At 46.6% G+C, this 16340-nt stretch overlaps 1 protein-coding gene and 1 long non-coding RNA gene across 12 annotated transcripts in view; one reads left to right on the forward strand and one right to left on the reverse strand.

Annotated features, from left to right (window-relative positions):
• Positions 1 to 10495, forward strand: part of TENM2 (teneurin transmembrane protein 2) — a 530300-nt gene extending 519805 nt beyond the window's left edge. For all 11 annotated transcript variants that reach the window (XM_082622423.1, XM_082622416.1, XM_082622422.1 and 8 more), the window contains 2 exons: positions 6618 to 6748; positions 8379 to 10495. In XM_082622423.1, coding sequence (XP_082478549.1) covers positions 6618 to 6748; positions 8379 to 9140 — 893 coding nt within the window. In that variant the 3' untranslated portion in view covers positions 9141 to 10495. The remainder of the gene's footprint in view (positions 1 to 6617; positions 6749 to 8378) is intronic.
• Positions 1 to 14031, reverse strand: part of LOC309804817 — a 52857-nt gene extending 38826 nt beyond the window's left edge. The window contains exon 1 of the long non-coding RNA XR_014294171.1: positions 13919 to 14031. This is a non-coding gene — a long non-coding RNA (uncharacterized lncRNA). The remainder of the gene's footprint in view (positions 1 to 13918) is intronic.
• Between the last annotated feature and the right edge of the window lie 2309 nt (positions 14032 to 16340).

Genomic DNA, 16340 nt, shown 5'->3' on the forward strand with positions numbered 1-16340 from the left:
TGAAAGGGAAAAACCTACAACCAAGAAGACTCTACCCAGCAAGGCTCTTGCTCAGATTCAATGGATAAAGTAAAAGGTTTACAGACAAGCAAAAGCTAAGAGAATTCAGCACCACCAAATCAGCTTTACAACAAATCCTAAAAGAACTTCTCTAGGCGGAAAAGAAGGCCACAACTAAAAACAAGAAAATTACAAATGGGAAAGCTCACTGGTAAAGGCAAACGTAAAGTAAGGGTAGGAAATCATCCACATACAAAAATGATATCAAAACCAACAGTCATGAGAAGAGCAGAGTACAAATACAGGATATTGTAAATGCATTGGAAATTAGAAGACCAGCAACTTAAACAATCTTGTATACATATAGACTTCTATATCAAAACCTCATGGGAACTGCAAACCAAAAATCTACAATAGATACACACACACACACACACACACACACACACACACACACACAAAGCAATCCAAACACAACACTAAAGATAGTTATCAAATCACAAGAGACAGAACAAAAGAGGAAGGGAAGAAAAAAGCCCTACAAAAGCAAATCCAAAACAATTAACAAAACGGCAATAAAAACATACATATCGAAAATTACCTTAAATGTAAATGGAGTAAATGCTCCAACCAAAAGACATAGACTGGCTCAATGGATACAAAAACAAGACCCGGATATTTGCTGTCTACAAGAGACCCACTTCAGATCTAGAGACACATACAGACTGAAAGTGAGGAGGTGGAAAAGGGTATTCCATGCAAATAGAAATCAAAAGAAAGCTGGAGAATCAATATCAGACAAAATAGACTTTAAAATAAAGACTGTTATGAGAGATGAAGAAGGACACTACATAATGATCCAGGGATCAATCCAAGAAGAAGATATAACAATTGTAAATATATATGCACCCAGCAGAGGAGCACCTCAAAATATAAGGCAAATACTAACAGCCATAAAAGGAGAATCAACAGTAACACAATAATAGTGGGGGACTTTAAAACCCCACTTTCATCAATGGACAGATCATCCAGACAGAAAATCAATAAGGAAACACAGGCCTTAAATGACACATTAGACCAGATGGACTTGATATTTATAGAACCTTCCACCTGAAAGCAGCAGAATACACATTCTTCTCAAGTACACACAGAACATTCTCCAGGATAGATCACATCTTGGGCCACAAAGCAAGCCTCAATAAATTTAAGAAAACTGAAATCATATCAAGCATCTTTTCCAGCCACAATGGCAAACATCCTAAAGATGCTACCAGAAAACTACTAGAGCTCATCAATGAATTTGGTAAATTTGCAGAATACAAAATTAATACACAGAAATCTGTTGCATTCCTATACATTAGCAATGAAAGATCAGAAAGAGAAATTAAGGAAACAATCCCATTTACCATCACTTCAAAAGGAATAAAATACCTAGGAATAAATCTACCTAAAGAGGCAAAAGACCTGTAGTCTGAAAACTATAAGATGTTGATGAAAGAAATCAAAGATGACACAAACAGATGGAAAGATACACCATGTTCTTGGATTGGAAGAATGAATATTGTGAAAATGACTATACTACCCAGGCAATCTAAAGATTCAATGCAATTCCTATCAAATTACCAATGGCATTTTTAGAGAACAAGAACAAAAAATTTTTAAATTTGTATGGAGGGCTTCCCTGGTGGCGCAGTGGTTGAGAGTCCGCCTGCCGACGCAGGAGACACGGGTTCGTGCCCCGATCCGGGAAGATCCCACATGCCACAGAGTGGCTAGGCCCGTGAGCCATGGCCACTGAGCCTGCGCATCCGGAGCCTGTGCTCCACAATGGGAGAGGCCACAACAGTGAGAGGCCTGCATACCAAAAAAAAAAAAAAATTTGTATGGAAACACAAAAGACCCGAAATAGCCAAAGCAGTCCTGAGAAAGAAAAATGGAGCCGGAGGAATCATACTCCCTGACCTCAAACTATACTACAAAGCTACAGTAATCAAAACAGTATGGTACTGGCACAAAAATAGAAATATAAATCAATGGAACAGGATAGAAAGCCCAAATATAAACCCACGCACCTATGGTCAATCTCCGACAAAGGAGGCAAGAATAAACAATGGAGAAAAGATAGTCTCTTCAATAAGTGGTGCTGGGAAAACTGGACAACTACATGTAAAAAAATAAAATTAGAACATTCTGTAACACCATACATAAAAATAAACTTTAAATGGTTCAAAGATCTAAATGTAAGGCCAGATACTATAAAAATCTTAGAGGAAAACATAGGCAGAACAATCTGAAATAAATCGCAGCAAGATCTTTTTGGATCCACCTTCTAGAGTAATGAAAATAAAAACAAAAATAAACAAATGGGACCTAATTAAACTTAAAAAGCTTTTGCACAGCAAAGGAAACCATAAACAGAATGAAAAGACGACCTACAGAATGGGAGAAATTATTTACAAATGTAGTGACCAACAAGGGATTAATCTCCAAAATATACAAACAGCTCATGCAGCTCTATGTCAAAGAAACAAACAACCCAATCAAAAAATGGGCAGAAGATCTAAATAGACATTTCTCCAAAGAAGACATACAGATGGCCAAAAAGCACATAAAAAGATGCTCAACATCATTAATTATTAGAGAAATGCAAATCAAAACTACAATGAGGTAATCACCTCACACAGGTCAGAATGGCCATCGTTGAAAAGCCTATAAACAATAAATGCTGGAAAGGGTGTGGAAAAAAGGGAACCCTCCTACATTGTTGGTGGGAATGTAAATTGGAACGACCACTAGGAGAACAGTATGGAGGTTCTTTAAAAAACTAAAAATAGAACTACCATATGCCCAGCAATCCCACTCCTGGGCATATATCCAGAGAACACCATAATTCAAAAAGATACACACACCTCAATGTTCACTGCAGCACTGTTTACAATAGCCAAGACATGGAAGTAACCCAAATGTCCATCAACAAAGGAATGGATAAAGAAGATGTGGTACATATATACAATGGAATATTACTCGGCCATTAAAAAGAATGAAGTAATGCCATTTGCAGCAACATGGATGGACCTAGAGATTATCGTACTAAGTGAAGTAAGTCAGACAGAGAAAGACAAATATCTCATGACATCACTTATATGTGGAATCTAAAAGAAAATGATACAAATGAACTTTTTTGCAAAACAGAAACAGACTCACAGACTTCGAAAGCAGACTTGTGGTTGCCAGGGGGAAATGTGGTGGGGAGGGATAAATTAGGAGTTTGGGATTAACATATACACACTACTATATATAAAATAATCAACAGGGACCTACTATATAGCACAGGGAACTCTACTCAATATTCTGGAATAACCTATATGGGAAAAGAATCTGAAAAAGAATGGATATATGTACATGCGTAACTGAATCAGCTGTACACTGGAAACTAACACATTGTAAATCAACTATACTCCAACAAAAAATAAAAAATAAAGAATATATATGTACGTATGTGTATAACTGAATCACTTTGCTGTGCACCTGAAACAAATGCAACATTGTAAATCAACTATACTTCATTTTTTAAAATGCTACCCTAAAATAACAATAATAAAATGATGACAGTGAATGAAGAAAAATCAATATAAATTTGTACATGAATATTCATAATAGCATTATCCATAAGAGTAAAAAATAAAGGTGTAAACAACCCAAATATCTATTAACTGATGAATGAATAAACAACATGGGGTATATCCAAATAACAGAATATTGTTCAGCCATAAAAATGAATGAAGTACTGACATAGGCTACAACATGGATGAACCTTGAAAACATTGTGCTAAATGAAAGAAGCCAGACATGAAAGGCCACATATTATACGATTTCCTTTATATGAAATATCCAGAATAGGCAACTCCATTGAGACAGAAAGCAGTGTTGGTTTTCAGGGACTGAGGGTAAAGGAGAATGCAGAATGACTGCTAACAGGTATGCGGTTTCTTTGGGGGTGATGAACATGTTCTGGAATTCAACAGAAATGAGGGTTGTACAATATTGTGAATGTACTAGAAGCCACTGCATTGTGTACGTTAAAATGTTTAAAATGGTGAATTTTATGTTACGTGAAACTTACCTCAATTTTTTTTAAAAAGTAAAGGCTTTACTGATGGTTTAGACATAGAGAGCGAGAAAAAGGAAGAGGTCCAAGGATGGTAGCTGGAAGGATGGAGTTGCCATAACCTGGGATGGAAAAGACTATGGCAACATGTGTGGAGAGGAAGATGAGGAGTTCAGTTTGGGATAGAAGTCTGAAGTGTAATTCGATGCGCTAGTTTGGAATTGAGGGAGAGGTCCTGGATGGAGACATACATTTTGGAGTCAGCATCCGCATGTAAATGGTATTGAGGGCCCTGAGGCTGGATAAGATCACCGTGTTTGGAAGAGTAGATAGAATGCAAAAGAAGTTCACAGACTGAGTCTAGGGCTTCCTGATATTCAGAGTAGGGAGATGAGGAGGAAACAAAGAGGGACAAGGTGTGGCCACAAAGGTGAGGGGGGGCAAGAGAGTGTGCTGTCCAGAAAGCCGAGACAAAGAGAGACACAGGAGTGTTCAACTTGTCAGATACTTCTGATAGGTCAAACAAGATGAGGACCACAATCAGCATTGGACTTAGCAACACAGAGGTCATGTGTGACCTTGACAAGAGCTGTTTTAATGAGTATTTGGGAGCAAAGCCTGATTCAGAGGAGATGAATGGGAGTCAGTGAGTCTAGAAAATTATTTTGAGTTTGAGAAATTCTTGTAAAGAGGGTGAGATACGGGTGGTGGCTAAAGGGAGAAGGAGGGACAAGAGAGGGATTTTTTAAGGTGGATTTGTAGTGGCATGTTTGTATGCTGATGGGGTTGATCCATTGGAAGAGGGAGTAAATTCATGAAGAGAGGGAGTTGCTGGAGTGCTGTCCCTGAGTGGGCAAAAGTGAACGTGAGCTGGTGCACAAGTGGAGGGTTGATTCCAACAGCTCATCTAAAGTAACAGGAGGAAGGCGGGAATATGGGTGCAGATGCTGGTAGGCTGATAAATATGATGAGGGTTTAGGGACATTCCCCTCTCGCCTCATCAGTTTTCTTAGACTAGAAATTAAGGTCACCTGCTAGAGCGCAGAAGGGAAAGCAGGTGTGGGAGGTTTTAGGCGAGATGAGAAGAGGTAAAATCATCCAGGAGAATGGGAGAGGGACTAAATGGAGGAAGGGGATGTAGTCAGATTGCCAGGGAGCAGGAAGGCACAATTGGGGTTCATTGACAGGAATTTAAAGTAACGCCAGTCAGTGTGGTTACATTCCTTTCTGCTGCCACATTCAGCTGCACAGGGACAAACATGGAAAAGGCAGAGCCTTCCATGATTTAACCAAAATTGTGATTCCACCAAGCAGGTGTAATGAAGTGAGAAAGGGGCAAGGATCTGAGATAATACGCAAGGGAATAATTCTAATGATTGACCATGGAATGTGTGCTAGGTAAGAAGAGAAGAGAGACCAAGAAGCTGAGGGAGGGAAAAGAAGTTTGGGGTAGGTTGAAGGTCCTAAGGAGAGGAGAGGCTCAGGGAGTATGGGTGTCAGGTTACAAAAAGGAGTACACTAGAGAACGTCCAGGTGGTGATCAGAGGGTGATGTACATGAAATTGAGATCATGGGGGGATCAGAATTATTGATGATAAGAAGGTCCAGAGGATAAGCAGGAGAGTTAGTAGGGGGAGGATCACCCAAAAAATAAGAGGCCAGGCTGCTGGAACGATCGACTGCTTGTCTAATGAAATTACGAAGAAGGAATTCAGGAACAGAGATGGAGAGAGTGACAGTGGAACTGACGCAATCTTGAGCCCTAGCAAGGAATGGCAGTCGTACTCTGAGCATGCAGAGCTCTCTCTTTGAAGAGTAGATACCTGAGGAAAGGGTCTCAGGAGCCAGATGACTCTCTGCGTTCCATACACTCAGGGAATCCTCGTTCTATAATGAGCCAGCCTCAGTGCAGCAACACCCCACACACACACACCGAGGTCCTGCACAGTGTTAATCATCACGTCTGCATGTAGCCAGTCGTTGTGTCTCTAGCCTCTAAGCACATTAACTGGCCCGTAATAGATGCTCCCTTAAATACTTGCCAAATGAAGGAGTCCATATTTATTGAGCAACCCACGTGCCAGGCACTATGATAAGCCCTTGACATGGATTTTTTCCATCAGTCCTCACGACAGCCCAATGAGATTCGTACAGTTATTATCCCAATTCATATCTGAGGAACCTGAAGCTGAGAGAGGGCCAGGAACTTGCCCAAGGTCACACAGCAAGGGCATCGAAAGTAGATCTATCTTACTCCAGCACTGTCCTAAATCACCACATGGGGAGGGGTGAGTGGGGGTCAACTGACCAAGTTTGGACGGGCATCTACTTCCGAGAACCCGGGTAAGAAGCTCTGGGTCCAGGCCAGGAGACCTTCACAGGCTCTTGCCTCCCTCTCCTGCTGGACTCCATACACAACCCCCCATTTTATTTTGTTCTGTCTCCAAGATCCTCTCTGGCTTTCCATCCATCGTGATTTCAGAAATCTTTATTTTCGTTTCCACCGTAGACGTGAAAAGCTGGCTGGTGATGTTTGGATTTCAGCTTAGCAACATAATTCCCGGCTTCCCAAGAGCCAAAATGTATTTCGTGCCTCCGCCCTATGAGTTGTCAGAGAGTCAAGCAAGTGAGAACGGACAGGTAAGTGGAGGTCCCTGCCAAGAATCCAATGACCATCATCATTCCCTTTGGCAAACAGAACCATGTTGGAGCCAAGGGCATGTCAGTAGCGGAGGAAAACATCGGAGCTGGGTATAAAAGGGGCGTGAAATGAGGTGACTTCGCAGAACAGCGAATATCAGTACTGTTACTTGTCTGGCGCAGCACGTATTTCTTCCCAACCTCAATTATTACCTTAATTGTGGTATCATTATGTGTTCCGTGTGTACCCTTGAGTCATTCCTTGATTAACCACAGCACTGAGAAATCTAGCAGCAACCTACCATCTGCTCTGCCTGTAAGATCATAACCCTTTTGGCTTTTATGGGACGTAATAAAATGGTGGTTTGCAGTTTCTGTCCCATTAAAGAACATTTTTATGCCTTACATAAAACCTCAGCATTTTATGGCCCAAATGTATACAGATTGAGTTTTCTGAACATAATTTGTGCTTGGGTTTCTTGGTGATGACCGAGATGTGGTTTCAGTTTGGGTGCCACTGAGACCTCGGCCACACCTGGACAGGGGATATCTGTGTTCGGATATCCCCAGCTACAGAACCTGTGCTCGGCACAATAAAAGTCTGAAAGGTCTCACCTGCTCTGAATAATCGTCCAGACTGTGTCACTAGAGAGAGACCAGAGGAGCTGCTGGGTAATTGAGAACAGCATTCTCACAGTTCTGCCCCGTGGGGACCACTCGGCGGATGAATAGCCATCATTTCGCTCATTTATCTAACTGCTGTTACCTCCCAAGCACAGCCTCTTCCATTATCCCAGCCTGTCCCCCAACCACCAATTGAGGTGAGCTGTAATTTGTGAGTAGAGAACCCAAGGCCAAGGAGATAATGGGGATTTCATCCCTCTGCAGAAGCAGGGCTAGGATCCAAAGCAAATGACTCAAAAAGCCCAGGGATGGTCCCTCTGGCCCACGAAGCCAGAATCTGTTACTCCGGTGCTTCTCAAACATTAATACGCACGCAAACCAGCTAAAGTGTCTTGTTAAGCTGCAGCTTCTGTCTCGGTGGGTCAGGAGGGAGGCCTGAGATTCTGCTTTTCTAACAGGGTGAGTCCTGGAGACGTCTCAGCTGCTAGCCATACTTTGAGTAGCCAGGTGCTAACCCAAGGAAGTTAATGAATAACCGGGGCACTGGCCTCAAAGAGAGGTAGGTCACAGCAGCGGGGTTCACAGCTGCTCAGACAAACACCCTGCCCTCAGGTCAGGATATTCCCGGGTCTAAAGTGTGTACGGCAGCTGCCAGATCATCAGTGGGCAGAGTGACTCTCTCTTCCGCAATGACAGAGAGCCATGGTGAGTGGGTAGCCCTGGGTACAGATACCAGCAATGCGGTACTCCTCCGCAGCCCCATTTTTTAGTTAATGGCGCAGTTACAAGGTGGAGAGGCCATAGCATCAGAGCACTGGAAACCTGCCAGTCTGTCCTAGTTCCAAAAGGTAGGACTATCTCAGCTCCTATCGTGACAGACGCAAGACATATTCTTGCAGGAGAGTCCCAGTCTTCCTCTTTCTGACCCTTGTTGCTGTGTTGCCCAGCCCTACACACAGCGGCCCAGCCCACCTTCTCAGCTTTCTGTGTTTTCTCATGCCCACAGCTCATTACAGGTGTCCAGCAGACCACCGAGAGGCACAACCAGGCCTTCATGGCCCTTGAAGGGCAGGTCATCTCTAAGAAGCTCCACGCCAGCATCCGAGAGAAAGCAGGCCACTGGTTCGCCACCACCACACCCATCATCGGCAAAGGCATCATGTTCGCCATCAAAGAGGGGCGGGTGACCACCGGCACGTCCAGCATTGCCAGCGAGGACAGCCGCAAGGTGGCGTCCGTGCTGAACAACGCCTACTACCTGGACAAGATGCACTACAGCATCGAGGGCAAGGACACCCACTACTTTGTGAAGATCGGCTCGGCCGACGGCGACCTGGTCACCCTGGGCACCACCATCGGCCGCAAGGTGCTAGAGAGCGGGGTGAACGTGACCGTGTCGCAGCCCACGCTGCTGGTCAACGGCAGGACTCGAAGGTTCACCAACATCGAGTTCCAGTACTCCACGCTGCTGCTCAGCATCCGCTACGGCCTCACCCCCGACACCCTGGACGAAGAGAAGGCCCGCATCCTGGACCAGGCCAGGCAGAGGGCCCTGGGCACCGCCTGGGCCAAGGAACAGCAGAAAGCCAGGGACGGACGAGAGGGCAGCCGCCTGTGGACTGAGGGCGAGAAGCAGCAGCTCCTGAGCACGGGGCGTGTGCAGGGTTACGAGGGCTATTATGTGCTTCCCGTCGAGCAATACCCCGAGCTGGCAGACAGTAGCAGCAACATCCAGTTTTTAAGACAGAATGAGATGGGAAAGAGGTAACAAAATCATGTGCTGCCATTCCTCGTCTGGATGGCTCAGCGGGAGTCACTGTTCTCTCCTCTCCTAAGGAGATGAAGACCTAACAGGGGCACTGAGGCCGGGCTGCTTTAGGAAACCAAGTGGCAAGAAAGCTCACATTTTTTGAGTTCAAATGCTACTGTCCACGCGAGAAGTCCCACCTCCCGAAGTAGACTAAAGCCCGGCTGCAAATTCCTGAGGAAAAACAAAACAGACGAATGAACGATCACACGACCATGTTCCGAGTTCCCCTAAAATATGACCCACTTGTTCTGGGTCTACACAGCAAAGAGATGGAAAGAGCTGCAAAATATCCAAAAGGAAGAACAGACACACGCACAACATGGAAAAATAAGAAAAAAAACCCACACACATACACACAAACAAACACAGCAACCGAAAAACAGAGACGTGAAGACGAGAAGGCCTCATCTTCTAATACCTCACTCATTCACACGTGAGCGACACACAGACGTCCATGAGGGCCAGCATTCCAAGACCAGTTGAGGACAACGATTCAGACTGCTGGTTGGACAGATACTACAGACGTTTTCCTTTTAACAAATACAGGTGCATTTAAACCACGACTTTGGGGGTGATTTGTGTGTAGCGACTGGGGGGCGGGGGATAAAAGTGAAAGAGTGAGCACTGGAAATACTTTTTAAAGAAAAAAAATATAAAAACACAAGAAAAGAAAGGAAATTGATATCAAAGCGAAATAATACCGTTCAGCACTTAACTCTCAGGTCCCGATTTAGTCTGGCCTGAGCTAATTTATTTGAGCGCAGAGTGTAAAATTTAATTCCAAGGGTGGCTATAATCACTACAGATAAATTTCATATTCTTTTGTCTTTGAAGATTCCATTGTGGACAGTAATACGCAGTTACAGGGTGTAGTCTGTTTAGATTCCGTAGTTCGTGGGTATCAGTTGCAGTAGAGGTGTGGGCATCGTGACACTCTTTTGCTAGCGGGCACCACTTCAGATCACCCTGTACATACCTAAGCCTCAAGGCACAATCACTGTTTGAGATTTAAAATTATTAGTGTGTTTGTTTGGTCCAGAAACTGAGACAATCACATGACAGTCACCACGAGGAGAGAAAATAAAAAATTCCTTAAAAACCCACAAAAAGAAGAAAAAAAAGTTAAAAAAAAAACAAAAAAATGTCTAATAAGAACTTTGGTACAGGAACTTTTTTGTAATATACATGTATGACTTGTTCATCGAGTTTTTATATTAATTTTAATTTGCTGCTAAGCAAAGACTAGGGACAGGCAAAGATAATTTATGGCAAAGTGTTTAAATTGTTTATACATAAATAAAGTCTCTAAAACTCCTGTGGACACTGGTCTTCTGTGGAAATGCTTTGAGGTGAGGGCCAGCTCAAAGTTTCTGGAGGAAAGCGGAGCTTCTCAAGATGCTCAGGCAGAGGTGGAATTGGGAACTTTCCAAGGAGCTTCTGTTAGAGGCACCCCCTGCTCCCCAAGCTGCTCTAAATTCTAGAGTGACCTCTCCCTACATCTGCAGGCCCCGCCCTTCATGGAGCAGAGACAGGAAGGAGAGTGTGGGCCTGGGGCTGGTGGGTGGCGAGGACCCTCAGGCCCACCTGTGCCTGGATGGGTCCCTCCAGCATTCCCGGGACAGTCAGGCTTCTCCCTGCTGCCATGTTCTAGTTCCAGAAGGTGCTGCCAGGAAACTGAAGGTAAACACTCTCCCCACATTAGAGGACGTGCCTATAGTTTGTGTGGCTCCATGTGTTTACTCGTGTGTGTGTGTACTTTCTTACAGACGGGATCACTTTACCCCAAAACTGGCACACCTGGGGCAACCAAAGAAGGAAGAGCAGTTATGATTCGGATGAATTTCCCCCCACCAATCCTACAGTTAGAATAGCAATATTATCTTTAATAGCTCGTATTTATTGACGTGTACTGCATGCCAAGAACAGTGCTGAGCGCTCTACACACAATATTTTCATTTAATCCTCATCTTTCATTCATTCAACAACATTATTTTGAGAGCTTGCCATGTGCCAGGTCCTGTGCTAAGTTCTGGGGACAAAAGAGGTCAGTAGACCTACATAGCGGCCCTCGCCTCTTGAAACTTACAGTCAGGGATGCAGACAGACAATAGTCAAATAGTTACCCTAAGAAGTGAAAACGACGGAGGTGTTCAGTGCCAAGGAGGAGAGATTTACAAAGCTGTGGAAGCACATAACTGGAGAGGTGACCTAGACTGAGAATGTAAAGGAAGTTACAGAAATTTGAAAGTTAAGGAGGAATTAACCAGATGAAAAGAAGAAAATGCATCCCAGACCCAGGGAGCAGCATATGCAAAGGGACTATGGTCACATAGTAAGGCCAGAAAACAGAAGAGGGTGGTAAGGTTCAAAAGACCCACCGATTAAAGACTGATTTTTTTTTCATTAAAAACAAGAGGGAGAGGCATCCCTGGTGGCGCAGTGGTTGAGAGTCTGCCTGCCGACGCAGGGAACACGGGTTCATGCCCCGGTCCGGGAAGATCCCACATGCCGCAGAGCAACTAAGCCCGTGCACCACAACTACTGAGCCTGCGCTCTAGAGCTCACGAGCCACAACTACTGAGCCCACGTGCCAGAACTACTGAAGCCCGAGCGCCTAGAGCCCGTGCTCCGCAACGAGAAGCCACCACAATGAGAAGCCCGTGCACCGCAACGAACGGTAGCCCCCACTCGCCGCAACTAGAGAAAGCCCGCATACAGCAACAAAGACCCAACAGAGCCAAAAAATTAATTAATTAATTTAAAAAAGAAAAGAAAGAGGGATTCTGTTTTAATTTCATCAACAAGTGCTCCTGATGCAGCGTGAACAGGCATGGGAGCTGATGTGATCATCTGTGTGAGGTGACAAGCCTGGTGGCCATCGAGGAGGGAATAGAAGTGAACTGAGTGGATAGATTACACAGACAAGCTCCTAGTATCATTCACTTTGCGAGTGGAGAAACTGAGGCCACTTATCACCGAGCTGGGAGGTGGTAGAATGATTCAAGCCCAGCTGCGGCTGATTTCCAAGCCTCTCCAGCAAGTCTGGGTAGCATGTCACCCTGAGCCCTTCAAGGGCTCTGAATCGCCACTGCCTTCCCATCCCCTAACCTGGCCAGCGGCGGCTTCCCCAGGTGGAAGGAGAGGGGGAGAGAGACCAGGCTAGCCTGCTTTACACTCAGTATCAGACCCCATGGGCCCTGTTGTCAGCAGAGCAAGCTGTGAGTTAGTTAAGCAAACAGGAGAACAAAGATACTCCAGAGAACTTCCTTCTCAGAAGCACGTGTGAACACCCTTGTTTCCCTGTTTCCCTTCGGGAGAACAGGAAGCAGGACACAGGTCCTCCTGTATGCTTTAGCCCAGCTGCCTTGTTTAATTCAGCTGGCGCTAGGACCTCTTGGATATGCGCCCACAGAACAGCCTCTAGCTGGTCATGAGGCCTACTTGAATCCTGGTTTGGTGGGAGCCACACGGGGACTAACCACAGTGTTGTCTCCCAGGGTAGATGCAGCCAGGAGGGCTACCAAGACAGGGAGGGGATCTCGGGCAAGAAGGCAGTCGGGGTGGGGGGAGGAACTTCCCTGGTGGTGCAGTGGTTAAGAATCCGCCTGCCAATGCAGGGGACATGGGTTCGAGTGCTGGTCCGGGAAGATCCCACATGCCGCGGAGCAACTAAGCCCGTGCACCACAACTACTGAGCCTGTGCTCTAGAGCCCACGAGCCACAAGTGCTGAAGCCGGCACGCCTAGAGCCCGTGCTCCACAACTAGAGAAGCCACGGCGATGAGAAGCCCACGCACCGCGACTAGAGAAAGCCTGCACGCAGCAACGAAGACCCAACACAGCCATAAATAAATAAATAAACAAACAAATAAATAAATAAAAATTTAAAGCCTTGTGCTTCAAAGGATGGCAAGAAAGTGAAAAGACAACCCATATAATGGGAGAAAAAAAAAGAAGGCAGTGGGGAGCTCACTCAGGCCAGAGCTTTTCTGCCTCCGCCAGCCTCTCGGCTGCCAGGTAGACCCAAAGGCATGGGCACACTGTGTGGCACACAGGCAATCATATGTCCCCAGAGTTTCCCTTGAACGTGAAACTCTCCTCTTTTATGCCAACCATCGTTGAATTATCCACGAGTGTTCCGTTACAGCCAGGCCAGCGCAGCCCCTCACAACACACACACACACACAAACTCATAATATGGGAGAAGGAAACGGTCTTGGGTAAAAAAAATATCCTCTCCTGCCTTTCCTCAGGCCAGCCCTAAAACGACCAGGATGAAATGTTTGGCCTCTTCCTGAAGTATTTGCACAATGATAGACAATTCTGGAAAGGCCTTTCAGGGAATAAGATTACGTGCTCTGAAGACAGCCCAACGGGAACAAATCCTAACTTGAGCACTCACGAAACACAGGGCTTGGGAAGGTTACATGTATTAATTAGGGTAAATAGCACTAGCTGCTTTAAGAAATAAGCCCAACAGGGCTTCCCTGGTGGTGCTGTGGTTGGGAGTCCGCCTGCCGATGCAGGGGACACGGGTTTGTGCCCCAGTCCGGGAAGAGCCCACATGCCACGGAGCAGCTGGGCCCGTGAGCCATGGCCGCTGAGCCTGCACGTCCGGAGCCTGTGCTCCGCAACGGGAGAGGCCACAACAGCGAGAGGCCCGCGTACCGCAAAAAAAAAAAAAAAAAAAAGAAAGAAGCCCAACATAAATTAACACAGAAAAAGCCGAGTCCTTACTCATGCCGTAGTTCATCGTGGTCAGTGATGGGAACGGCGCTGCTCCAGCTGGGGGCCCCAGGCTCCTTACATCTTGTGGCTCTGCCTTCTTCTAGGTCCTCAGGATCTCTGAAGTCCTCTGCGTTCAACTGGTTGATGGAGAAGGAACAGCAAGAGCACATGTGTAACTAGTTTATTTTTAATGAGCCACACCTGGAAATAATACTCATCACCTCCACTCACATTCCATGGGGAGTTCCATGGACCCACCTACTGCAAAAGAGACTAGAAAATGTCATCTATGAATCCAGGAAGAGGAGGGGACTAGGTGTTGGTGAGTCCCAGCAGTCTCTGCCACATAACTCAGCATCTATGAGCCTCCCTTTCGTCACCCATAAGTGAGGGCTGATAAGAATGGGGCTGCTTTGATGATGAAATGAGGTTGCGTATTTCACCAACACCTGGTAAGTCCCCAATAAATGTTAGCGTTTATTATTTTTAAATCTTTGCTCCAAGCATGGATTTTCTAAAAGCGGAACTTGAGGCATGACCCGTTTGTTCATCATGGAGATGGAGAACATTTTCCCTCAGATCCCACTCCCCCATGCCCCCTCCCCATCCCAGGCCCAGGGCACAGGAACTGGTACCTCAGTGTGAGAGGACTGCTCACAGCCTCCAGGGCTTTTCAGAAAGTGTCGGAGATCTCAGCAACAGGAAGTCTGGCTGTCTAAGAAGGCCATCCATTCAGTCATTCGTCGGCATTCCCAGTCACCGAACACACTGTTGTCCCGGGCGCCATCAGAGGCTGGGAATACAAAGAGAAATAAAACCTGGTCCAACATCGCAGCGTCTAAAGTGTGAGGACCAACTCACAAGGCAATCTGCGGGACACAGCGAGCTCAATGCTGGCACAGGAATGATGCACAAACGTGTGAAGCCAGGGGAGAGGACCACAAGTTCTGTCCACGAGCCTTGGAGCTGGGTGCTCACAGGGAAGAGAATGCAGGGAGAGAAGGGGAGAGGGCTGCGAGGACTGGGAGATGGGCACCCGCTGCAGGCGTGAGATGAAATACACAAGCCAACGGGGGAGAAGTTCAGAAAGCCTGGAGCAATGGCTACGCACTAGGATCCCCTGGGGAGCTTTACTGAACATGCCCATAACCTCCGGGGCCCGGGACAATTAAATCAGGATCTCGAAGCGGGAATGGAGCCGTATGGGTAGGTTTTGAAACTCCCCAGGTGATGTGAATGTACAGCCTGGGCTGAGAAGCACTGATTGGAGCCTAACAGGAGGTACGTGGCCTGAGATGTGGATGTCAGAGTGAGGCAGGAACGAAAACCAGGCTAAGAAGCTGGACAACCTCTTGCAGGCCACGAAGAGCCAGCACGGGGCTCTTGTACCTGGGGAGAAATGTGACTAAGAAGTCCTTCGATTAGCAAAGTGGAGAGAGGAAAGAAGCAGAGAGAACAGAGCCTGGGAGACGCAATAGCCCGCATAGAACAGCCCAAATGAGGATGGAGGCACAGGATTAGGTTTAGGAGGACGAGGTCCTGTAACTCCCTCAGAGCTGGGGACAGTGTCTATACAGGGCAGTGCACCGAGGGAGGGTCCAGCCCCAGAAGCTCTGGGGGCATCTCAGCAGGGGAAGTGCAATATACGCCGGCATTGCCTCTCCCCACCCCGACGCAGGTAAAAGGAGCAATGCCTCTGGAGAGCGCTTAAGAAGTCTAACCTAGGCTTACCTTCAGGAATTCTCTGATGGGCCCAGGTCGGGACTTTGAGGAAAAGTGCTCATCCACTTTGCTCACAGCCAAGCGCCACCGTCCCTCCTGAGCCCTCCCTCCGACGCCCAAGCTGGCCCTCTGGCTGTGGGGCAGCCCTCGAAAAGCAAGTCTGCCCCAGCTGGAGTCCTGCCACAGACTGACTTCACCTGTTGCCTAAGCCCCACCTTCCTAAGCCATGGCTTCCTCCTGCTTCATGGTGGGCCTGCTGTTTGGCCACAAGGTGGCGGCCCTTCCCATGAAATGTTTCTGGAGCTGGGCCTGGGCCCTCCAGGCTGATTTAGTGAAAATGTTGGGCAGCTCTGAGAGCCTGAGAAGCGAGAGAGCGCCAAGAGAGCCCTGGGCCCAGGGCAGAGTCCTGGGCCCTGAAAAGAGGCCCCTGGAATTGGTTCCTGGAAGCAAGATTGCAAAGAATATTCGCCCTGACTGGAATAACAGCCAGACTGGATTCTGAGCCCAGCGCCATCATATACTCCCTGGGTAGATGTCCATACAAACCTTCCCCTTCCTGAGCCCCCCTTTTCTCATGTGTAAAATAAGAGAAAAAGGGCTTCCCTGGTGGCGCAGTGGTTGGGAGTCCGCCTGACGATTCAGGGGACGCAGGTTCGTGCCCCGGTCCGGGAGGATCCCACGTGCCGTGGAGCGGCTGGGCCCGGGAGTC

The sequence above is a fragment of the Mesoplodon mirus genome (assembly GCF_964341445.2).
Source record: "Mesoplodon mirus genome assembly, chromosome: 5".
NCBI classification, from domain to species: Eukaryota; Metazoa; Chordata; class Mammalia; order Artiodactyla; family Ziphiidae; genus Mesoplodon; species Mesoplodon mirus.